The 25,463-nt window shown below is 41.0% G+C and overlaps 1 protein-coding gene across 1 annotated transcript; it reads right to left on the reverse strand.

The window, feature by feature from the left end:
• Positions 1-4,197: 4,197 nt before the first annotated feature.
• COIL (coilin) lies at positions 4,198-24,403 on the reverse strand. The gene is made up of 7 exons (XM_063111830.1): positions 24,153-24,403; positions 16,112-17,213; positions 15,902-15,988; positions 15,588-15,635; positions 10,028-10,097; positions 6,712-6,800; positions 4,198-5,159 (listed from the first exon to the last, which is right to left on the reverse strand). The coding sequence occupies exons 1-7, from the start codon at positions 24,395-24,397 to the stop codon at positions 5,076-5,078; spliced, it is 1,725 nt and encodes a 574-aa protein (XP_062967900.1). The 5' UTR covers positions 24,398-24,403; the 3' UTR covers positions 4,198-5,075.
• Between the last annotated feature and the right edge of the window lie 1,060 nt (positions 24,404-25,463).

Consider the following 25,463-nt stretch of genomic DNA (forward strand, 5'->3'; position numbering starts at 1 on the left):
AAACGTAGCCCCCACTGTGACTGTTAAAGAGAGTGGGAAATCCTATTATGGTAATTGAAAGGTGGAGCCTTGAAGAGGTGATTGGATTGTAGGACTGTGCAGTAGTGAATGGATTAAAAGTGGTGATCAGGGGCATGGTTCTGAGGGCTTTAAAAGAAGAAAGTCTGTCTCTCACTTCTCTCTCTCTGCTCTGCCATTTTCTCAGTATGAGACCCCTGGGTCATTGTTGCCACCACCAAGACCCTCAACAGATGTGTTCCCTGGACTTTGGACATTGTAGCCTCTGAAACTGTAAGCAATAAATTTTGTTTTCTTTATAAATCACCCAGTTCCATGTATTTTGTTATAAGCAACAGAAACGGACTACTACAGAACATAAACAATAAGTAACATCTCATCAAGCACCATGTGCCAGGTCCCGTGCTAACTGCTTTTCGTGCACTAGTTTGTTCTATCCTCGCCACACACCTGCTGGTGGGTACTGTGATAAGGAGACCAAGGCTCAGAGAGGATAGAAATTGCCTAAGGTGAAGTGACTAAGAAAAGACCAAGGCAGGATTTGCACCTGGGTCGTCAGACTCTGAAGCCCACGCTGTAACTACATACTGACTCTATGACTTCACCTCCTCTGGGTCTGTTGTTTCAGGAGTAAAATGGAGGTTGGGCTTTATTATTTCGAAGGTGGCTTCTGGCTTTAACATTATAGGACCCCCTAAGGGCCAGATTGGGTGCTGAGATTCAAGTTAAGACTCACAGTTTAGACCAGTGCTTCGTTTCCCCCTAGAGTCTATCAGAACACAGGAGAGTTAATATTCTTATAGCCATCACATTCGCATGGGTACACAGTGGTTTCATGAGCTGGATTCTGTGACTCCACTCTTATTTAGGCAGTGAACAATCATTTGAAGTAGGATGTAATTAACTTTTGACTAAATTAATACCATTTCGCAAAATGAAATGAATCCACTGTTAGAATATCCCATGCTTATACCCAGTTGACTTTTCTTCCTGAATATTTATGAGTTGGAGTTTACTTTATTAATCAGCCTCTTTTGAGTGTTACTAGAGGCTTAAGAGTAGACCAACACTTTCTGCATGTGTGCTGTGTGCCAGGGTCTAGTCTAGCATGAATTTGATTTTTCCCTGTAAGTCTGAGAATGGGTTAGGCCCATGCTACACATGAAGACACTCACCCTATGTCACCAAGCTCAGATGTGTACCCAACTCTGATTCCAAAACTTCCTTTCCGGGCCAGCCTGTGGCTCACTTGGGAGAGTGTGGTGCTGATAACATCAAGGCCACGGGTTTGGATCCCTATATAGGGCTGGCCTGTGGCTCACTTGGGAGAGCGTGGTGCTGACAACACCAACTCAAGGGTTAAGATCCCCTTACCGGTCATCTTTAAAAACAGAAAAAAAAAAAAAACGACTTTCTTTCTACTGTGTCAGCAGTTTTCTCAGTATGGTCTGTGGACTCTTGCAGGTCCTCAAGACCCTTTTAGGGAGTCCATGTCAAAACTATTAAGATTCATAGTGTACATGTTTGCAATGACAGTGCAGTAGCGATAAGCAATAAACTGCTGCACGTCAGCACAAACCTAGCCAGCAGCACCCCTGGGCCATGCACTCACAGTAATGGGGAAAGCCAGGTGCACTTAATGTCTTTGATAGAGTAGTAACAATTATTGTTATTAAGTCATGACCCTTAAAGACACACCTTCTGAAGTACACACCCAGCACTGCTGCTACATACCACAGTACAATGGTTGGCTCAAGGAAGAGCACTTATGCGACTGAATTGTGAGCTGAACTGTCTCCATTTTTCATACAATACCATTTTTCCTTGAAATAATTATTGACAGAAAACTGTGGTCATTCAGACTTGGGTAATGGCAGACATTTTCTTGGCAATAAACAAAGTGAGCCTCTCACTTCAAGGAGAACCACTGACAGTATTTGTTAGCAATGAAAAAATTTGAGCTTCCAAGCAAAAATTCAAATTGTGGAAAATTTCTATCTGCCATAGCGAACTGATGACTTCCCAGTACTTAAAAGACTTTCCTGAAGAGATCAGATATTTGGCAATATTAACAAATGTAATTTTAAAATATTGCCTAATTAAATATGTCGAGATGGCAGGTTTCTAGCAAGTTCTGCTAATGCAGCATCATGGCAACTTCTTTGCCCTTCAGTGAGGTATAGCCATGCCCTGCCAGCAAAGTCTGATCACAGCCTGGGGGTGGAGGTTTGGGGGTTCTTCCTGGGGTCTCTGGCTCAGCCCCAGGGGTAGTGGCTGCTTCTTTTATCTACTATTCCTACATTCTTTAGAGATCTTTTTTTCTTACTAGCCAGTCCCCCATTACTCCAATCCCTGTCAGAGTTAGTAATCCTTTATATCAAATGTTTCCTGTTTGAATTACTATCTGGTTTCTCTCTCCTGATGGAACCTAGACGGATACAGTAGGCCCTGCATGCAAGAGCTGTGAACAGTCAACCAGAAAGAAAACCAGATCAGTACAGTCATTACAGCGAAGGGAGGGGAGCAAAGGAGAGGTGTGTGTTCCTGTCAGTCCTGATTTGTAAGGGCAAGAGGAGGTCAACTTGACATGGGGGGAAGAAGGTATAGGCTTTCAGAAAAAGTCTGCAACAGCTGCTTTTAGTTATAAAGTAGAAAATTACAACCAAATAGTACCCACATTTTGAGTGGGCTAGTTCTTGTACCTGTGAAGAGTTTTTGTGATGTCATCCCTTCAGAACAGTTGAGTAGAGAATGAATGATCCAACCAATCCAGGTTTGGAAGTAGCTAAAAAAACAGTTAACAGGTAATTAATTAAGTTACCACCACGGTGTCCAAGATGAGGACAGCAAAAAGAGACCAATCACATCAGTATATGGATGGAGCTGGAGAGCCTGAGGCTTCACAGGAAGGAAAAAAATAGCTAGTGGGATATTGAACCAATCAAGTCAGGGTCAGAGCCTTTTCATACAGTTAAAGCACTTTAGGATGTAATAGTGAGTGGACAATCTGAAGGTGGACAAAACTGAGTCCCAGGGGCAGAAAGGTACTAAGTCAGGTTCATGTTCCTAAGGACGATGGCAGCAGGGGGGAAAGGTGAGGCAGGGAACCTATCGCTGCTTCCATTCGAGGCCTGGAGAGCCACTTTAGAGACAGCCACCAAAACATCCTGGGGAAACAGAATACAACTCTAAAGTGACACTAGGCTGGCTAGTTGTCACCCCTCTGCTAGTACATGGTCTTTGGAATGTTATTCAACATTGGGTTGAGAGGGAATAATCCTATCATAATAAGAGCTGATATTTGAGAACCTCCTACCATCCTCACCTAGAAGAGTGCTTCTGGACCGCCAGTCCCAGAGCGGTGAGGCAAAGGTTTAGCCCCTGGCATGCACTTCCTGCTTGGTGTCTTCACTTTCATCTCCCTCCTCTCTCTCACTCACGGTGAATGGTACTGTTTAGCCTTCCCAACTCTGAGTATAACGTAACAGTTATATCCCTGATTCTAAGCAGTAAGAAATACATTTATATTTTACATGGTGATCTACTACACAAATTAATTTACTATATGGCTATATGTAAATGAGACAAAAGTTTCACAAAGCAAACTTAAATTCACTGGATGTGATGCACTTTTTCTTTTTCTATTCTATTCTATTCTTCAAAAAGCTGGTCATGGCCCCCTAAACTGATTTCATGACCTTTCTAGTAGACTCTATTCATTGCTTGAAAAACACCACTACAGAGGAAAGAAGTGACTCATAAGCTGATTACAATCTGAAGAAAACATGCCCCGAAGTCAACACTTCCCTTTGTCAATGTTTACTAGTTATCTTAATTTGTTTTCCAAACCCTGGGAAGAAAGTGTGCTACAAAGAACCCCAGTCCCGAGATCCCACCAGTCATGTTAATCTCCCTCTCTCTGGAGGAGTACTTCTCATTACACATCAATAAATCCACATTTTGATACACATGTGCTTCATGCAAATTAAAATTGGACAGCATCTTCATTGGTCCAATGGCTCCTGGACCCGATGAGCTCCACTGGTCCAAATTCTGCAACACCAGACTTGTCAGTCACAGCAAAACTTCTTTTTACCGGAAATTATAATCTCTCGCATTATTGTTAAATAAGATAACGATTCCCAATACTCAACTAAACATGATGACTCAGTATGGACATTTAGTTCAATATGATTTTATTCAAAAATTTGCAAAACTGAAGGAGGAATCTGATCTTTTGTTAAAAGAAAGCAATTTCCACAGTATATATTTAGCCATTTTAGCTTTGTAAAGAATAACAACAGAAAAGGAGATTCTGTTCAAGATCCTCACTCCAAGTATGCTCAGCCAGGTTCTTGGCATCACGTCGCAAGATAACACATCCCCTGGCCTGAAGCTCACAGCAAATGTTCTCACCCAGGTGGAACACCAGTTATCCTCCAGGCACACACGTGGGATCTTATTTCCACTGCTCTACACAGGACCCTGAAAATCCTTAGTTTTAAAGTTGGAAAAAATGTGAAAGGATTCCTTAACTCACTGCCTGGAACAAATCCAACCACCTGTTAACTCTTTTGCAAATATAAAATACGTGAAGTTTGTGAGATGTTCCACATTTAATGGATCAACTCAAATGTCAAAAAATTAGGTCAAGTAACATGCTTTACTGTTTTAAAATGTTACTTAATAATTGAGACAAGATATGCAGCACATTTTTGTACCTGGTATTATAAATTCCAACTGACGATTGCTACTTGATGGCCAAAAAAATTTTAAAAAGAGAAGAAACCATATATACTAATATGTAACAATGCCTTCAGGGAATGTCATGTTTTAAATTTGTTAACTGAAATTAAACCTGAAAAAAAAAAAAAAGATCTACAAAACCAACACCCATGTTATTTTAAATGATGAGGTAGATTTTTTTCCTATGCGGTAAAGTGAAGATAACAAAAAATCCATGCAATTTTCAACCCCTTTTTTTTTGTTTTAAAGGTCAGGTTATAGTCACTTTCACAAACAAGACATTTATAAACTATGAGGTGGAGGCATCACGCTCAGACAAGTTCTCTACTCGATGTTTTACTCGGAGATTCAATAATCAATCTTGGATCAATCAACTCCCTCCAAAAAACAGTGATCTGAGGAAAAATACAAAATACTCAGTTTAGACACTTCATTTTGAGGTTTCATAGTAAGTGAAAAATTTTAGTCAAGTAAATTTCTATTTGTGCAGAATGGCTGAAGAACTAGAATAATTCGAGTCCTAGAAATTGAGTTCAATTATCGTACAAGAACTCATTTACCTAAAATGTAGCTAAATTTTATATTAAAAATATTTCATCTTTGAAATATTTCTTTGATTTAGAACAGAAATTACAGGGGGTTGGAAGAGAGAGTAGCTGGTTACAAGATTGTCAGAATTTGCCCCGTGGACTAGCAACTTGAAGGTGACCTCTTGGAAGCCAGATGATGTGGTCCAGATGGGTGTCACTAGTCTGATGGTGTCCTTTTGTGCAGCTCTGTAGTTCTTAGCCTATGCTACCTAAAAATAGGAACTTTTACAGCTTACCAAGAGAAAGCAAACGCCAACACTTGGCCATATGGATGAATAATGAGGGCCATCTAGTGTCAAAAAAGTGTAATTACAGGCTTTCTATTCTACTTTGGGCTTCTGTTTAATAGGGCATAGACACGAAAGCCTCCAAGAGTTAATTTTCTAATGCAGTTTCCAGGAATACATTTCAACAAAAAAGCGGGGATACATGTTTTGCAAACAAAAGAATACAGGAGACTGGGCCAAATCTGCTCATCCTGCCACAGTTCCTAAAAATTGCTGTTGGAATAAATCCCTAAGAGTGTCACATACCTTAAAGACAAAGTAAAACATATAATCTGGTTAGGGTTTCTAAAAGTTTATACCTCAGACAGAATATGAGTTTGCAGTATTGAAACTTACAGAATAATATCCATAACATTCCAAATATAAATACTTTGAGAGCATTTTCATAAATATAAATTCTATTTACTTTATTTCTACCGTAGCCTAACAAGCCAGCCACTGCCAGCATCTTCAGCAGTCTGGCTGCCTAAAAAGGTTAAACTATATACTTCTTAAGATGGCAATTTAAGGATTTAAACAAAATCAAAGGACAGAGTCATCATTTTATGTCATTCTTTAAAACCACCTATACTGTTCTAGGTCAGAATTGTGATAACACTTGGGGGGCAGTAGTGACTGCAAGGGAACATGATGGAGGCTTCTGGGGGGGGCTGGCAATATTCTGTTTCTTGATCTGGATCTGGTTACACGGTTCGCTTGTGAAAATTGTTCAAGCTATACATACACTTATACTTCTCTGAATGTATATGCCAGTAAAAGGTTTTAAAATACACTACTTTTTTCTACTAGAATTCTTATAAAACTATAATTTTAAGCAAATTTACACTCTTCAACAAAAGCTGGTACCTTGTGCATCTTGTCACATTGGTTGAGGCCCAAGATGGCACCTTGATTTGGCACTTGGCATTGTTATTGCCACTCCATAGGAAGACCAGATTCTCCCAGAGCCTAGATCCTTTCTGGTTTTAATATCGGCAGCTCAGGAAGCTACAATGTCACTTTCCAGACCCCAAGTAATCAGTTGAGAGAGAATATATGACCAAGCAACACAAGAAGAGAAGTGTACCTACCCTCCTCTCCTGCATCACAGCATATTCCACGACCTCAGTTCCATTTTCGTTGTGATAAACCAAGTCAAATTTCCCAGGTTCTTTCAAGGCTGAAACCAGAAGATAGGGAGGAAAGACAATAAGTCATTTCTCAACAGTTAAAATGTTCTTCTATGGGGAATTTATATCATTAGGAAAACAGCCACAGTCAACTGATGTGAAGGATGGCCATGCACATGAAAGCATGGAGGGCTCAGTAACAGATAAGCAGAAAACCCCGTGCCAGCAACAGGGGGGACCTCTTGGCCTTTTGTCAGAGACTATCTTTTCTTCATCAGAAAGCAATGACCTTGATGAACTGTCACTAGTACTCCCAGAATGGAATGGGGAGCCACAGACAATCCCAAAAGATCATTTATGTTTCGATAAGGAAAGGTAACATGACATGCTGCTCTGTCACATGTACTTCCTGCTTGGTACTACAGGCAGTCCTCGCTTTGCACAGTAGTATGGAATCAGAAAAATGACTATGCAATCTGCAACCATGCGAAATAATCTTACTAATCAATAAGGAAGCTTTTGACTGTCTAACAGTCTTTAAAATTTTTTATCAAAACTTTAAAAATCTTTATAGGAAAACAAAAAAATAATAAAACTAGTATTTATGTAGTATACTGTAATTTAAAACATTACGAACACTGAGAATTAAAGTGTTTTATTTCTTTGTAAGAAATTTCTCAAGGGTAGTTTGAACAGAGCTTGCCTTCTTGTACAACGTACTACACAACATGAGCATCTTTTCTATGCCTTGCAGAGTTGTCATACTCCTTTCTAAATTTGGATCAGCTTTCAGCATTTATTCCTTGAGCTCCTAATATCATGAAATAGCTCTGACAGTTTCCTTGTTTTACTTTGTGAAGTTTATTGCTGGTGTCACTTCTCGGACGTTTTCCTCCTTTTCATCACAACCACTTTCCTCATTTATGTCAGTAAGTTCACATAAACAGCAGCATCAACAGTCCCATGATTAGCTATTTCCTCTACAACTCCACTTAAATTCAATTTGGATGGCACTTTCAGCATTAATACTTTTTGTCTCTTTGCTGTGCTTTCATCTTTATTGGCCAATTCCCTATTTCAATTACCTATTTTTGTAAAATGTCATGTGGATTTTTCACTGAGAGACAAGGAGGCAGCACAACTATATGCTTTGCTGTCTGTATGTGAACCGAATAATAGATGCACAGTGACCAATCACTGACATACTTTGAAAGAAGGAACATGACTGGTCACTGATCATGACACACATCTGCTATTTATATAATGATCTGTGGACTGAAGAGCTAGCAGTATGTCTACAATTACTCGTAGTTAACATACCCAGTGTTGTTGGGGGTACTGGTTTTATTTAACTAAACCATGGTAACTAAAGTTCATGTATATCAGAACCATGCAAATCAAAGACTACCTGTATTTCTATTAGAGAACGGATAAAGTCATTTCCTGATGCCCCAAAGAAGAAAAGTTCTAACTGAATGTCATCACTGTCAACCATCTGACAAGGAGTGATCAGGCTGTGTCCATGGAATTTGACCATGGACAAACTTCTCTGTCTACCATTTCTAAGAAGGGGGATTTCTACAAATGAAACCTCACCAGAAGAAAGCGGGAAAACCAGTGTAAGTTTCTATCTAATCATTTACTTAATATAGCAAAGGGACTTTATTGAAAAACCCTTTTGACTGATTTCTGCTTCTGGGAGTTTTGAATCTTTTACTATCTACCTTATTTAAGACAAACAGAAAACAATTAATTGCTTTAGGGTCTAAAGGAAAAGGAATGTCCCCTACTCTCTGGCCAGGGACCCCTGCAACACATCCCAAGTGAAGCTATACACAGTAAAAGCCCTCTTATTCTAGGTTTTCAGAACCAATAACAGGTAGGGTTAATCAGGGATAAAGCAGGAAACCACTTAAAATAATGTGAGGGCTGTCCAGTTAGATCACTTGGGAGAACATGGTGCTGGTAACACCAAGGTCAAGGGTTCAGATCCCTGTACAAGCTAGGCAACAACAACAACAAAAAAAGTGAGAGTGTCTGTGTACACACACCCTTAGACATTTTTACTTAATACACAAAAGTGTTTTCATTTACTAGTCTTTTGAAATAGAGCTGATTTGGTCTTATGAGTTCACTGAATAGAGTCGTCTTTCTTTTATAAACCATACCCCTATGTATCGTCTGCAATTTTCACAATTTTCAGTTTTGGGTTTTTTAAAATGAGGCAAGAATGCAAAAATTTGCGAGGCAATTTGAGTGCAGAATCTTCCAAGATTTTTACAGCATTTCTCCCAATCTTTTATAGTTGATCAATATAACTTAATAACCATTTTTTTAGTAATGTTTCTGAATCAGCACTCAGTGTAGGTTTCCTAGAAATAATTCTTTTTGCAATCAATTTTCACCAGTTCGTATAATCTTTTATGAACTTACGTAATTACAGTAATAAGCACAACTGGCCCAACAGCTGTGGGAATGATTTCAAAATCTCTTAGTAGACATATAATCCAACTAGTAACATGCCCCCGGGGCTGCAGTGTGCTGACAGAGGTAGTGGAGAGCGCCCGTTAATTGTAGAGGCCAGTTAAGTGGAAGCCAATGAAGAGAACAACTCCTGTATGTAAAAGCTATTTGGAAACCACTACAGACAGGAAGAGCCTAAATTTTCAAATTCTTTTCTAAAAGACTTGAGAGTTCCAACCCCCACTCCTTTTGATTAAGACCTCCCCTTTATTCCTCCCTCTCTCTAACAAGTCTTCCTCCTTTCCTCCCTTTCATTCTACAACTGATTGGGCAAGCCAGCCTCCCAGTGATAACAATGGAGGGCAAAACCCCAATTAGTCTTAACAGATTTGGGCCAGATCAGGGAGTTTATGCACAAGTCTCAACTCTGTCCCTAATTTCACCTTTTGATGGCATAAGCCCGACACCCTTTCATTTTAATGCTTAAACTCCAACCCCAAGAGAACATGGAGTGCATGTAACATATATGACACTGAACTGCATGTTTGCTCATCCCCACTTGGATATGTACAGAAATAAACCAGCCCTTGCTGAATATGTAGGAGTTCCCATAGCTAGACCCTTAAAAAACTGTAACTCTCGCCTGCTCAGAGAGCTTGGTATATAGGTCATGAGACTGACCTTGCTTCTGTATTACACGACCCACAATAAAACTCCTTTGAATTAAATGCTCAGATCACTGTCTTTTGCATTTCTACTAGCACAGACAATAGACAAGGACCCTGAGGGTGTTTACCCATGACAACAGACTCACCAGGTAAGGATGAAAGAATTTCTATATCTACTTGCTGGGTCTCTGGATTGTGGCTTAATATTTTTCCTTCCTTTCAAAAATAAAAGTTCAAGTCAAAAATCAACATATAAAACATTGTAAATATACTAAAAACCACAGAATTGCAGACTTCAAAATGGTTAAAATGGTGAATTTTATGTTATGCGAATTTTATCCCAACAAAAATTTTTTTAAATAAATCAACTGGTAGGAGAAATAAAAACAAATACGTGTACTGATAAACATTCTATGTGAATATATGGAAATATCTTCAGAGGCAAAATAGATACATTTAATTTTTTTTGATTTGCTTGTTTGTTTTATTTTTGTGGCTGGCCGGTTCGCGGATCTGAACCTGTGACCTTGGGTTTATAAGGCTGTACTCCAACCAACTGAGCTAACCGGCCAGCCCCAAAATAGATACATTTAAATGATAAATGGCAGACACTGATCTAAAGAACTTGAAGAAAAGTAAAGATTACACTAGGTCACCAAAAGTGACTGAATAAGAGAAAAGGAGGAAAAAACAAGCTAGAATGATATAATGAAATGAGGGCAGACCATCATGGCATTCATCGGGAGAGACTACACATATCCTCATGGTGCTGCTTCAGTTCCTAACGCTGTTAGAGCCCTGCTAAGAAGGTGATCACGACCCCCTCCCAGGTCTCCCGCATTGGGAGCTGGGTTTCACATGCATCAAGAGGACGTATTGGCCTGGGCATGTGGCAATGGTGAGACCAATGGCAGCCTTCGTGGTACATGCTGAGGCCAGCCAATCAGTTCCTCCTGCTTCTCCCCAGGATTTCTGAGCTCAGTCAACAGTGTTTTTAAAACCAGACTCTATAGGGGTCAGGAGCACGGGCACTACATTCTTTGAGGACAGATTCGACTTTTGGAGACAAGCTTAATGAATAAAGCTCATATGCCAATATGAAGTCCTAGATATTTTTTATTCTTCAAATATTTGAATACCTACTTAAAGAGATGTTAAGTTAGTAAATTACAAGGATGATATTTGTGAACTACCTGTGGTTAACTGATAACACAAAAGAAACCATATTAGACCATAATAACCAATAATAATTCACAAACATAAAATAGATTCCTGTATGATCAAGATGGATAATGGCATTTGAGGTCAAAGTAAAAAAGTGGGACCATGTCCATCATCGGATGAGTGGATACAGAAAATGTGGTACATCTACACAATGGAATACTACTCAGCTATAAAAACGAACGAAATACTGACATTTGCAACAACATGGATGGACCTTGAGAGAATTATATTAAGTGAAACAAGTCAGGCACAGAAAGAGAAATATCACATGTTCTCACTTATTGGTGGGAGCTAAAAGTTAATATATAAATTCACACACACACACACACACACACACACACACACACACACACACACACACACACACACACACAAAACCGGGGGGGGGGGGAGGGGAGAAGATATAACAACTACAATTACTTGAAGTTGATACGACAAGCAAACAGAAAGGACATTGTTGGGGAGGAGGGAGGAGAGGGTGGAGGGAGGGAGGTTTTGGTAAGGGGCAACAATAATCAACCACAATGTATATCGACAAAATAAAATTAAAAAAAAAAAAAAAGTGGGACCAATTTTCATGCTCAAAATGGTTTTGAAAGCAATTTCAAAAGCCTTCAAAAAATATTGGGAACTAAAGTAAGCCCAAAGCCTTCCAAGGTAATAACTATAATTAATAATGCCTATATAATATGCAATTTAAAAAGTCAGTATCATCTAGAATTACAATCTCTAGAAGTTGTGGGATGTATCAACTTAGTATTCATTTCCATTTCCTCACATATCACAGAATTAAAAATCTATTGTAAAGTGATGAAACATCCCGGTCTGCCCAACACAGGTCCACATACATCTTTCCTTCTAGCACAATTATTAGTACCACACCCTTTCACTCACAAGTATCCTGATTTAGATGGCAAATTATATTGTCACCTCATCTACAGGAGATATTAAGTGACTAAGAAGATGAAAAATATAAAACTTCAATTACCCAGAACTAACCTACCAGATCTTTTCATTAACTGATTCTTCTCCTAGCCTGTTTTTGAGGACACATTCTCATGAAGATTTAAAAAGTCTTCCAAGGCATTAATCCAGATTAAATCACATTCCCTTGTACTTTGTTTATATTAACATTACCAACTATTACCTTTAAAAAAGGACTTATATTCTGTATATTACATTGAAATAAGAAAGTACTCATTTTAACATTTTCAACAAAATTTTGAGTGAAAAAGAAAAGGAAACCTGTAATTCTGTGATCTCACTGAATCAAGCTTTTACTGAACTGTGAAAAAGCTTGTATTAGACCATAAAAACCAGTAGTAATTCACAAATATATCAAATAGATTCCAGATGAAAATAATAAAATTTTCTGGCTAAGAACTATTTATTATTTTCTTTCAAAAAAAAAAAAAACCAGGACCATGAGGGAATAGAAATTCAGATAAGTGTGTATGTCTAAGCTGATTAGAAAAAAATAACTAAAAAAATTAAACTCATCATTCTCATTCTATATTATTCCCAACTGTAAGGAAAATAACACTGGGAGACTTCACAGTTAATCCACTAAAAAGTTTACATTCGGAGGATCCAATCAAGATGGCAAAATAGACGGACCGCAGCGCCACTCTCTCCCACAAATCAACCAAATTTACAAGGATAAAAATGTAACATCAGCCAAGCCAGGGCCGCGGGAGCTCAGGGGACGAGGAGGAGAGACCTACAGAGATCATGAAGGTGGAAGAAGCCATGATAAGAGAAAGAAAAAGCTGCTCTGAGCATTTTGGGCCGCGGCTGCTTTAAGGCTGCCACTGCTGAGCACATGGAGCAGGAGCCGGCAGAAGCTGCAGCTGTGCCCTTCAGATGGAGTTGCTTGGAGGCGGCAGGGGAGAGGAGAGCCTTGGTGGTCCCCAGGACAGCAAGACCACTAATAGGGTTCACGTGGACCCACGCAAGAGTGAGGAGCCACAACAACCAGAAAATAGGAGCCACTCAGAGGCCGGTGAGTCATCGCAAGGGACCGGCGTAAGGCCCGTCCCATGGGAAGTGTTTGCAGCACGGGCGGTGGAGGAGGGCGGTGGAGGAGACGGCCCACTGGGGTAACAATGGGACACAGCAAGGACAGCTGATCTGCCCCCCAATCAGCGCAGGGCCACTCAGAGGAGACTGGTCAGGAATATAGGATTACAAGGGGTGTAGTTTGATGAAAAGACTCAGGCCCAGATCAGAGATTCTACAGAACACAGATCCACCAGGTCTCTGGAGAGCCAGAAGTACCTATAAGGTCAACCATTAAACCCTGAGCTGCACAAAAAGCCTTCCCTAGGGAAACAGCAGCAAAGTAGCTATTTAAATAACCACACAGCTCAAGTACTGGTTCCCACAGGAAGTTCCCCTGTGTTAGAAGCAAAGGACAAAAAATTAGATCTGGCCCAGGCACACCACCAGCACCTTGGGGCCTGCCTGGGAACTGGCAGCTTGGATCTGGGGACTGGACCCCACTCCCACTTCCAGGCAAGCTGCACCAGTGCCTCAGGGCCAGCCTGGGGACCTGAGCATGGAGAAGGGGACTAGACCCCCCTCCCAGAACCAGGCACACCACGCCAGCACCTTGGGGCCTGCCTGGGGACCCAAGGCAAGGAGAAGGGGACCAGACCTCTCTCCCACAACCAGGCACACTGAGCCAGCGCCTTGGGGCTCCCCCAGGGACCCGGGGTATGGAGTTGTAGACCAGACAACCCTCCCACAACCAGGCACAACATGCCGGCACCTCGGAGCCCACCCGGGGACCCAGGGCATGGAGAAGGGGACTGGACCTCTCTCCCATAACCAGGCACACTGCACCAGTGCCTCAGGGCCTGCCCAGGGACCTGAGGCATGGAGAAGGGGACTGGACCTCTCTCACATAACCAGGTGCACTGCACCAGTGCCTCAGAGCCTACCTGGGGACCTGAGGCATGGAGAAGGGGACGGGACCTCTCTCCCACAACCAGGTACACCAAGCCAGCGCCTCAGGGCCCGCCCACAGTCCCAGGGCATGGAGAAGGGGACTGGACCACCCTCCCACAACCAGGCACACCAAGCAAGTGCCTTGGGTCCCACCCAGTGACCCAAGGCATGAAGCCAGGAACGAGACCCTCCTCCCACAACACAGCACACCACATCAGTACCTCGGGGCCCACCCAGGGACCCGAGGCAAGGAGAAGGAGACTGGACCTCTCTCCCACAACCAGGGACACTGTGCCAGCACCTCGGGGCCCACCCAGCTCAGAGGCATGAGGAAGGGGACTGGACACTCCTCCCACACCAGGCACAAAATGCCAGCACCTCAGGGCCCACCTGGGTACCCGAGGCATGGAGAAAGGGACTGGACCCTCCTCCCACAACCAGGCACACTGTGCCAGTACCTAGGGGCCCACCAGGGACCCAGGACATGGAGAAGGGGACTGGACCCCTCTGCCAAAACCAGGCACATGGCGCCAGTACCTTAGGGCCCGCCCAGGGACCAGAGGCATGGAGAAGGGGACCAAACACACCCCACAACCAGGCATACTGCCAGTGCCAAGGAGCATGCCAAAAACAGCACCTCCACTTGGGTGGCCCACCACAGCCACAATAACCATGGCTGCTTCAAAAGTGGCTAGACGCCACAGCCACCACGCAGATGGTCTGCCAACCACTGCAATGCATTCACACAAGAAGGGTCACCAGCAGAAACAAAGAAAAGAAGAGGATGTCTCTTTCCACAAAACCCATTTTAGAGTGACAGAAGAAGCATCTGCTCTATGATAATATTGGGGGAACTGATCACATCTCTCAGCATTGGACAGATCATCTAGGCAACAAGTTAACAGAGTAACCATTACTCTTTCAGAAGGAAAGAAGAAATCTAGGGCAATTAGAGTGGGGAGGGGGAGAGAATGGGGGAAGGGGAGAGGTTGGACAAGGGGCATAAAGAATAATTATGATTTGTAACAATATATATGCTAGTAATATTGATTTAATCAACATATCTCAATGTTCAACCCCCAAAATATGTATAATCAATTTTGATTCAATAAATTAAAAAAAAAAAAAAAAGTCATATACCCAAAAACTGGTATAAAGAGAAAAATCTTCAGATGAAGAGAAAAAAATGATACATTATACACACAGGTCCAAAGAAAAGTTATCTATAACTGTGCATGCCAAAAGACAATGGGATGATATCTTTACAGTGCTTCACAGAAAACTGTCAGTCTAATATTCTATATCCAAAGCAAATATCTTCCCAAATGATGGTAAAATAAAGTGTTTATCAGACAAAAAAAAAAAAAAAAAAGTTTACATTTGGATAATGTTCTCATTTTTACTTTATGACATTATTTCCTTTAATAAGCTATATTATCCATAGTAATAGTATTAAATATGACTTTATTTTATTTTTTTATTTGTTTTATTAATGTACTGACAACTTAATTATTTTTAAATAAACAGCCTTACCTTGTAGTCAGAGACATCAGGAGAATAATCAGATGTTAGTTCCAAAAGCTAAAAAAGAAAGAAAAAACCTACAAATACATCAGCCTTCTCACACTCTCACATTCCCATGGCTCCTCCCTCCTACCCCCCAAAAAACATGTAGTGTTGAGGTGCCCACCCCCACCAGTCTGGGGGCCCTACCATGAACCTGTGACAACAGTGAGGTTCTAGTGGGAAGGACTTTTATAAATATATTTAACCTGACTTGCTAAATAAGTTTATTTGAAAGGGGAATTAGCCTTTTCTGTTGTAATTGTTGCTGTTTTAAAATATACCTTGAATGCAATCTTTTCTCCAACTTGAGGGGCAGCTGCTAACAGTGGTAACAGACTATAATCCTTCTTGTGTGTCTCTACTGGATTCTGAAAAACAGTATTAGTCACGTGACTTCATTACTGGTGAGAAAATTTGAACCCATGAGATGAACTCCAAACACACTCCACAGGGAAAGGAAAGGAAGTAAAAGCACAGTAAATAATACTTACCTGGATAATAGTTGATGAGTTTGTTAGCATCTCATTTAATTGCTGCTGCTTCATATATTCAGTGTTTCTATTTAAAACAAAGGGAACAGCTTGCCCTCGTCCCCGACCTCTCCCCCGCATGCCCCGACCCCTAGCTCCCTTCCAAGAAAGAAGGTCCTCTCCTCTACCCCATCCTCTTCCTACACTAGTGGGGAGAGACACATTGGGAGGAGGACCAGGAGCCTGTCTGCCACCATCTGAGTCAGAATGCTTCCATCCAGCAGCACTTGGAGTCTGCGATGACCGCCCCGGACCTGGACAACCTCTTCCTGCAAAGAGGCCTACTGTCTTTAAAAAAGCTGAAGCACACTTGGGGGTGCTCTTTGACACCATGCATTGGTCCTCTGACTCTGAACTAGAGTCTGAACCAGAAGATGATGTTTTGGTAATCTGGCTCTTGCTGGAGGTAAGGTTAAAGCCACTTTTTGCAGCCTGTTTGTTTCCAGTTGTATTTTTTGTAGAGGGTCCTTCCTTTGATAACTCAGTTGTTATTTTCTCTAAGGAATTTCTGACCTCCAAAGTGACATTGCTGAGACCATCACTGGTTGATTGATGACAAGACTCAGACTCCGAAGAGGAACTGGGACTATCTTTTGGACAAATGCCTACACCACCTTTCCTCCTGGCTTTAACAAGGTTACTTCTGGCAGATCGTTTTGAAGGACTACAGTTCTGGGTGGTCCACTCTTTCACTGTCTGTGCTTTAGGAGACTTGGGGCTCTTGGCCTTTTTTTTATATTCACACTTCTCCTTTTTCTTTGGTGATTTTCTTTTGGTCTCTCCATCATCATCATCCACTACGCTGCCTATTGCTTTATTTTTTCTCTTGTTTTTTTTCCTCACAGTCTGATCTGTGACAGCTTTTGGTTCCAGATCCAAGGCCTTCGCATTATTCTCTTGCCTCTTCCAATGTTTCTTTGAATATTTGTAACCTAGTTCAATTTCTTCATTGTCCTCTAACTTAAATGCCCGCTTCTTTGCTTTTCTAGGTGATAAATGAGTACCGTCACCATTACTGACCATCACAGAATTCTCAGCAACTCCTCTCTCTTCTAATTTAACTCTGTCAAGAGAAAAAGAGAGAAAGCTAGAGTGAGCAATTCGTAAGCATGTCTTCAGGATGCGATTATGTACTGAAATGACTTTGCAAACTGTCACTATCACCAGTCAATGAAAAACTGTCACATCACTTAAGGACAAAAGACTCTTTGACAAAATGGCCTATATAGCATTACTTAATGGTCAAATTTCAAATAGCTAGTTTTATTTATTGAATATCTACTGCATCCCACTTTCTATATATTTTCTCTAATCTAAACACCACCACAAAGTATCTCTCATTTTACAGATCACAATATTACAGCTCAGACAAGTAACTTGCCCAGGGTCAACAGCTGATAATTAGCAGAAAGGTAATTCAAACCTCAGTTTCAAACTCACAATCTTTCCACCATATGTATTTTACCTACCCTAAAAGGTGATAATGCTGATTATCCATTTTTGTTTTGCTGCTTATTTAAAAATGAGATTTTATTTTTATTTTGTTTAAACTTAGGGAAATACTAAAAAATTTATGTTCTTTGGGGTAGTGACAGCCATCTGTAAAATTCCATGACACTTTGTGATGGTTAATTTTATGTCAACTTGACTGGGCTATAGGGTGCCAATATATTTGGTTAGACACTATTCCAGGTGTGTCTGTGAGGGTGTTTCTGAATGAGATTAACATTTAAGTTGGTAGACTGAGTAAAGCAGATTGCTTTCTGCAATGTGAGTGAGCTTTATTCAATTTGCTGACGTCCTCAAAAGAACAAAAAGGCTGAGTAAGGGAGAATTCATTCTCTCTGCCTGACTCTTCAAGCTCGAACATCAGTCTTTTCCTGTATTCAGATTCAAACTTGGACTAGAATTATACCATTGGCTCTCCTGAGTCTCCACCTTACCAACTGCAGACCTTGGGACTTCTTAGCCTCCACAATTGCAAAGGCCAATTCCTTATAATAAATCGTGTGCGTGCGTGCGTGCGTGCGTGCGTGCGTGCGTGCGTGCGTGTGTGTGTGTGTCTCTCTGTCTGTATGTCCTGTTGGTTCTGTTTCTCTGGAGAACTCTAATACACACTTCATCTAAAATTATTTTACTGAAGAAAGCAATTTTGTTCCTCCACGAACAGATGACAGTTAATCCCAATATGTGCAGTCTGATGACGGAAGGCTTGACAGAGTATCCCCAATGCTGAGCAAATAATGGGCACTCACAAATGCTTGCTGAAAACACACCTTATATTTACAATGCATTTATATCCAGCTATATATTTCATCAAGTATTTTTAGTGACCAGGGACAGGGAAAGAGAAGGACAATCATATTTGAAAATAAAGTACAACTGGTAAATGATAAGGGCATATATTACAAGCATTCTTTAGTTTTTTTAAGGCATACTGATCCTGTGGATTTACCTCAATGTGGTAGTTTTTAAAAAATCCTCAACTACTCTTCAGAAAACACAACTATACAGACATACACAAATCAAGATAAAATAGGAACTACTGATATCAGGAGTAGGATAAAGAAAGAAATAAAACTCTGAATGACCAGGGATTTAAGTTATTAAAATATATTCCCCTTTGTTCCCAGCTGGGGATCTCAGCATCTAACAGCAAGGAAGTAATTCTTAAACTGGCAACAGCTAGTTTGGCATACTATGAATGTAAGAACTACCAGGGAAATTCCAGAATATCAGATTTTTCTTGACATTTTTGATCAATTTGTTTTTAGTCCTAACAATGCTATAATTCAAGTTTCAATTCTTAGACGCCCAATTAGGACCAAACTTTCCACCAAACTTTGAAAATGATTGCAAGACTTTCTGTTCAGTCACTGCGGTTTATTAAATCGCTGGAACGCACGTGCTGCATCCAGTTTATGCTACATCCAGTTTACGCAGGATCCCTGCCTTTCCCAGGAGCTAGCTACATCATCATACTGCTCCCCAAGAAAATAATTTCAATTTAGAAAATATTAAGATTGAGAGGCAAAATGCATCCAGAGAACACGAAATGGTTCACCTGGGTGTGCTTGGTTACCATTCCTTTCAGGAAACACACTTCCCCTGGCAATGTTCCGCATTTCTCTTCCTGGATAATGGACAAAAAATGGGGCTGTCCTTTTACAAAAGAAAGTGATTGTAGTCCTTGTACAAACAGAAGTGAATTACACAGGTAATTAGTGATAAAAGAGATTTGATTCCAAGAAACTTTTAAAACAGACCCTCCACTTGTCATTTAAACTCTTTACAGGGCAAATTGTGTGGTATTATCAAAATTCAGGTCCTCACTCTAAATCTGCAATTTTACTTCTAGGATTTTGTAATATAGAAATACAGACAAGCCCATCTGCCCCGCCTTGCAACCCCCATCCACTACCTGTCAAGGCCAAAGTGATTGCCTGGGTTCAAATCCTTTCATCTGCCACTGTAATTAAACTTTTAAAAAAACATTATCTCAGCATTTCTCATCTGTAAAAATGGGGATAATGATAATTACAGTACTCAAATGAGCTATTATGTATTTAGAGCACGCCTGGCTCACAGCAAGTAGTATCCGAACATTAGTTCTAATTTTTATTAATACAATAAATGTTGTTAGTCCTCTGAAGAAGTTGGTGGGTTTTTAATGAACTTGTCCCATCAACTGTAGATGAAATTCAACAAGGAAGGTGAAAGGGAGAAGCCTCATCTCTTTTGGGTCCCACATGTTCCCTGCAGCCTCCCTCCTGTCTGTCTGCTGCTCATGGTGGCCTGCATTATCCCCTCCAGAAAGGTAAAGTTACTTGACCAAGGGCATGCAGTTAACCGAATTGTGAAGCCAAGATGAGAACAAGGGGTTATGACTCCAGTCCCTGAGTTCTTTATCACTCTCCTCTCCTACCTCTCATATATTACTGAACAAAAGTAATTCACATATTGTTGGCATAAATACAGACCTATACAACTCTTCTGGAGGCCAGTTTGATGGTACCTATCAATTTTTAAATGTACCTTCTCTTTGATCAAGGGGTATCTCTTCTAGGAATATATCTGTAGTGGATTGAATTATGTCCCCCCAAAATTCACTGAAGTTTGAATTGTGTCCCCCAAGTTTTATGTGTTAGAAATTTGACCCCTATTGTGACTGTTAATAGGGTGGGAAATCCTATTATGGTAAATTGAAGGGTGGGGCCTTGAAGAGGTGATTAGATTGCAGGACACTGCCATAGTACATGGATTAAAAATGGTGGTCAGAGGCGTGTTTCTGAGGGCTTTAAAAGAAGAGAGAGTGTGTGTCTCTCTCTCTCTTACACTCTCTCTTTGTTCTCTCTGTTCTGCCATTTTTGCAATGTGATACCCTGCCGTCACCGAAGTCATCACCAAAGAAAGCCTTCACCAGCTGTGTTCCAGACTTTGGACTTCCTAGCCTCTGAAACTGTAAGCAATACATTCTGTTTTCTTATAAACTACCCAGTTTCAAGTATTTTTTTTATAAGCAACAGAAATGGACTAATACAATATCCTACTGGATCACTGACCAAACACACAAAGAATTCACTGAAGCACTGTGTAACAATGAAAAAACAGGAAACAACCTAAAATGTTCATTAATAAGGAGTTGGTTAAATAAATTATGACATGCTCAGACAAAGGAATTCTATGTCGCATTTAAAAAGAATGATGCTGGCTGGCCAGTTAGTTCACTGGGTTAGAGCTCAGTGTTGTAACACCAAGGTCAAGGGCTCAAAGCTGAACCGCCAAAAATAAATAAAAAAATACATACATACATAAATACATAAATAAATAAAAAGAATCACGTACATCCCATTACTGTATATACTACAATGAAAGATACCCATGATATGTTGGGTAGAAAAGCAAGGTGCAAATGTATGTTATAACATTTGTATTTAAAATGTATGTTTGCCCATGTACGGAAAGGATCTGGAAAGATATACCTCAAACGTAACCAAGGATACTTCTGGAGAGCAGGGGGTGGGAAGAATATGTGACAAGAGAAATGGCGGACATTTTACTTAAGACTATTTTGATAACAAAGTTTTTTTGTTGTTTTTGGTTTTTTTAAATAAAAGAACGGGAAGGGACTACAAATTCCAAAAATCAATGTAGCCAAGGCCTTAACTTTATTGTCCCATGAGCATTAGACAACATGCCACTTTGTATATGAGAACAGCTCTTAGTATTTTATAGCCCATCCCAGAAACCATTACAATATTTATTGTCAAGAGACCTAGAGCTTTACAAAGCTGGGTAACCTTAATGGCAACTATCACTGGTACTCAAGGTTTCAGGAAATCAAATTATCCTCAGCGTGGGTCAGACACTCTGTCCTCCTAACTCCTATTGCCAGCCCACACAGACATTTCAGCATGGCTTAACTTGATATCCAAGGAGCCACTAGCTACAGCAATATGAAATGAGAATCCATCTCTAATATTTACTCAAGTATTAAATGCCATAGAGAATTAAAAGAGTGAGGAAGGAGAGAATGCACTTGGTTTCCTTACAGAAGGACTCAATAGAGAGCTCTCCACTCCACCTGGTCAGCCTCCAAACCAGTTGCTGCAGCCAGGCCTCTGTGAAGCCCTCTTCGACAGGTGTTATGGGCTGAACTGTGTCCCCCTAAAATTTTTATGTTGAAGCTCTAATTCCCAGTACCTCAACGCAACTGTATTTGGAGATAGAACCCTTAAAGTAGTGATAAAGTTAAGATGAGGTGATTAGGGTGAGTTCTAATCCAATCTGACTGGTGTCTTTATAAGGAGGAAATTTGGACAAAGAGACAGGAGGGATGAATGCACACAGAGAAAAGCTATCTGAGGACACACGAGAGAAGGAAGCCATCTAAAAACCAATGAGAGAGGCCTCATAAGAAACCAAACCTGCCAACACCTTAATCTTGGACTTTCAGCCTCCAAATTGTGAGAAACAAATTTTTGTAGTTTAAGCCACCCAGTCTGTGGTATTTTGTTATAGCAGCCCTGGCAAACTAAAACAGAGGGCTCTACGCAAATGTGAGTACTTCTTCCTCCCAGCAGAGTTGGAGACTACCTTTGGGAGCTCACTGTCAGCAGCCTGGGAGCAGAAGTTGGATACCCAGGGCTGAAGAGAATGGGCTATAAGGAAATGGTGGTGGCACCCAAGTGTGGTTGTACCTCCCGAGCCTCAAAGGATACTTCTCAGGATTCTCACAATCTGGCTCCACCTTTGTTCATTAGACTTTTCTCAGTACCCCCAGCACTCCCAACAGAATCCTTTGCTGGTCAGACTTGTCCCTTTACCAAGTCAGGTCAGCTTTTGCCCCTACAACTATGCTTTGGCCATCCAACATTTCCCACCCATCCTTCAAGGTACTGCGGAATTCCCTGACCATTTTTCCACACTGATCTCTCCTTTCTCAACCATCTTCTGCACTTAGCAGTATAACCTGATCTAACTATTCAGTCTAAATCCCTACGTCACATAAGAAGAAAATAAATAAAACATGAAACTAGTAATGTGCGTCTACTCCACATTGTTCTCAGTCTTTGAGAACAGAGACTATGTTTTCTTCTATAGCTCTGAAGAAAAGTGATGTGTCAGGGGCAGACAGAATGATTGGGGGCATGAAACGACAAAAACGAAATTTTTCCAAATTGAGTTTTTTCTTAAAGTACGCCCAATTTACCACTGAAGGCACTGCCGAGGCATTTCTTGCCTTATGCAATTGTGCACTTGAAACACTTTGGAATTTGTCTGCCATTGTGCTATAATTATTACTAATAACAGCTTTGTTTGTTTTTGACATTAACTTCATTATAAAAAATACAATTCCCAGATGATTCATTAACTGAAGTATAACTGTAGCTAGCTAGCAGCAAGTTATTAATTTGTTAGACAGGGGACAGTTCAGAAAGTAAACTTAATAGGAGGGGATGCAGTCCTTACAATTGTAATATTTAAATAGTCGCTGAATTGCAAAGAAAATAGAGACCTGTTTTGCAGTCAATGAAAAAGAAAATGAACTCTTTTTGAAATCTGGACTATTTCAATTTGTGATTTGAAACAGTTGAACATTACTTATTAATATTTCATAGCGTTCCTGATTTAAGAGAGACACTCAAAGATATTGTCATTGTTCCAAATTAAATTTCCTAATATTCTGAACAAATCTTATGTATCTGACATGCTCTGCGGAAAGGAATATTCAACAACAAAGGGCAAGCCTGGTTCACAACTCTGGAATTAATTTCACTGTAGCTGAAGCTTAAAGAAAAAAAAGCCCCGCATAAACTGGTCCGAGATAGGAATCTGAACTGGAGTGATCACATCTCAACAACTTATCGAGACAATAACATGTAGGCAATACATATAATCGCTCATAGATACTCAATATCATTTTCTAAAATTTCCCAAAGCATATTTAAGATTATTTTGTTTCCCAATTCACAAACCAAAAAGACCCAAACACCTACTTGAGTGAACCTCAAAATGCCTGGCTGCGATACAGAATGACACCCACCAGAATTCTCAGGGGATATCGCAGGAGAGTTAAGGCTGGACGACCCGCACGTTATGAAGAAGACATGACGATTCCTCCCCGTCTGCTGGTGTCACCTGCACCTGACCGTGAGATGCGCCGGCACACCTGCACCAGGCGCAGGGAACACCCTGCCTGGCTTGCCTGACGACTTGCTAAATCAAGGCTGAAATTCAGAAACACTGGCCCTGCCCGTACGCCTCAGGGTTTTTCTAACTTTGGTCCACCCGCAATCCGAAGCATCCCACGGAAGGATGCAGCCCTAAGCCCCATCCTCGACTACACCCATCAGGACCTCCCGTGTTCACGAACGAGCATTTTTACAGCCCCACCCCATCCCCATCCCCCGCCCCCCTCTCCCTCGCCGTCCAGCGGCCGGAGGCGCCCCCGGGCGTGCGCAGGCGCGTCCCCGGCCCGCCGCCCATCCGCCGCGCGCACCTGAGGCAGTCGTTGTCTCTCACCAGGCGCGCGCTTTCGGCAGGGGGCAAGAGTCCCCCCTCCAGGTAGAGGCCTAGGAGGGCCCCAGAACTGAAGCCGAAGCGCTGACGGATGAGACTGATGAGATCCGTGACGACTCGGCATCTGTTCAAGTCGACCAGGAGCCAGAAGGCCGTGCAGTGTGGGGTAGCTGGCGGCGGGTAGTCAAATTGAAGCCGTAGCCTAACCGTCTCGGAGGCTGCCATCTTGCCCGGTGCTCAACGGAAGCCGAGAGAGACCACAGGGCTACCGAGAGGCGTGCTCGGGCGGCCCGCCCCCCGGAGCCTTTAACGTGTGCCACCTATTGGTGGCAGGAGGCTACTACAGCCTTCGTCAGTGGCGAAAACTGCGAGCATGGTTGATCCAATTCGATTTTGTTCACGACAGGTCTAGGGAAGAGTATGAATGAAATTGCCTTCATTCCTTTCTTACTCAGCATTCGGACTCTGTAGGGTCCGAATTTAAGCGAGTCTGGATAAACAAGCACTTTTCCTCAGTAGTGGTCTCTAAGATATTTGCTCATATATGTAAAAGAATTTTTAAAAACAGTAACTCCGAACAGATTTAGTTGACAAAGACTTGAAAAAGATGTAATTCCTAGCGTATTGCCAGTATTGACATTTTAAGATAATACCATTAATCACTCTTCTAAATGTATTCTGTGGAATATAAATACCTTAGCCGTTTAATACCCACCACCACCAGGGATATTTTAAAATATAAAAATAAGTCCTTTTATTTGCCTTTAGGAAAGTAAATCAGAAATTTGACATCATTTACTTCTTGAACTAGAATTTCCATTTCTCCCACACAATATATATTAACTCCTTTAATTTTCAGGACAAAGTTATGAGTTATGAATTATTATCCTCATTTAGAAGATTTTAAAAACCAAAGTTCAAAGAGGTTAAGTAACTTCCCAAGGTCACTAGACTAGTAAGTGGTACCTGGCAGTCAGATGCATAGAAAAAAAATTTTTTTAAATTTTCTTTCCTTGTGATTCTAACGTTGTAGATCTTCTGGATTAATTTGCCATTACTATTACTAGTGGCACACAGATAGCATAAAACATCACACAAGGAAAGTAAAAGGGATGTGGAAATGTATCTATTAATGAAACAGATGGGGCTGCGTATTTTTTAAAATGGGTTCAAATATCCATGAGTATTACTGCATGAATCCATTTTCCGTTGCCTATAACCGAATACCTGAAATTGGGTAGTTTATAAGGAATATGAATTTTATTTCTTCCAGTTATGGAGGCTGGGAAGT

The sequence above is a fragment of the Cynocephalus volans genome, chromosome 10 (genome assembly GCF_027409185.1).
Source record: "Cynocephalus volans isolate mCynVol1 chromosome 10, mCynVol1.pri, whole genome shotgun sequence".
Taxonomy (NCBI): Eukaryota; Metazoa; Chordata; class Mammalia; order Dermoptera; family Cynocephalidae; genus Cynocephalus; species Cynocephalus volans.

Bases quoted from the DNA above. Each gene is read 5' to 3' on its own strand.
- COIL (XM_063111830.1), bottom strand. From the start codon at position 24,397: ATGGCAGCCTCCGAGACGGTTAGGCTACGGCTTCAATTTGACTACCCG. The intron at 17,214-24,152 runs GTGCGCGCGGCG...TTCTCTTGACAG, and splicing joins AGAGACAACGACTGCCTCAG to AGTTAAATTAGAAGAGAGAG. The intron at 15,989-16,111 runs GTAAGTATTATT...ACTGTTTTTCAG, and splicing joins ACTCATCAACTATTATCCAG to AATCCAGTAGAGACACACAA.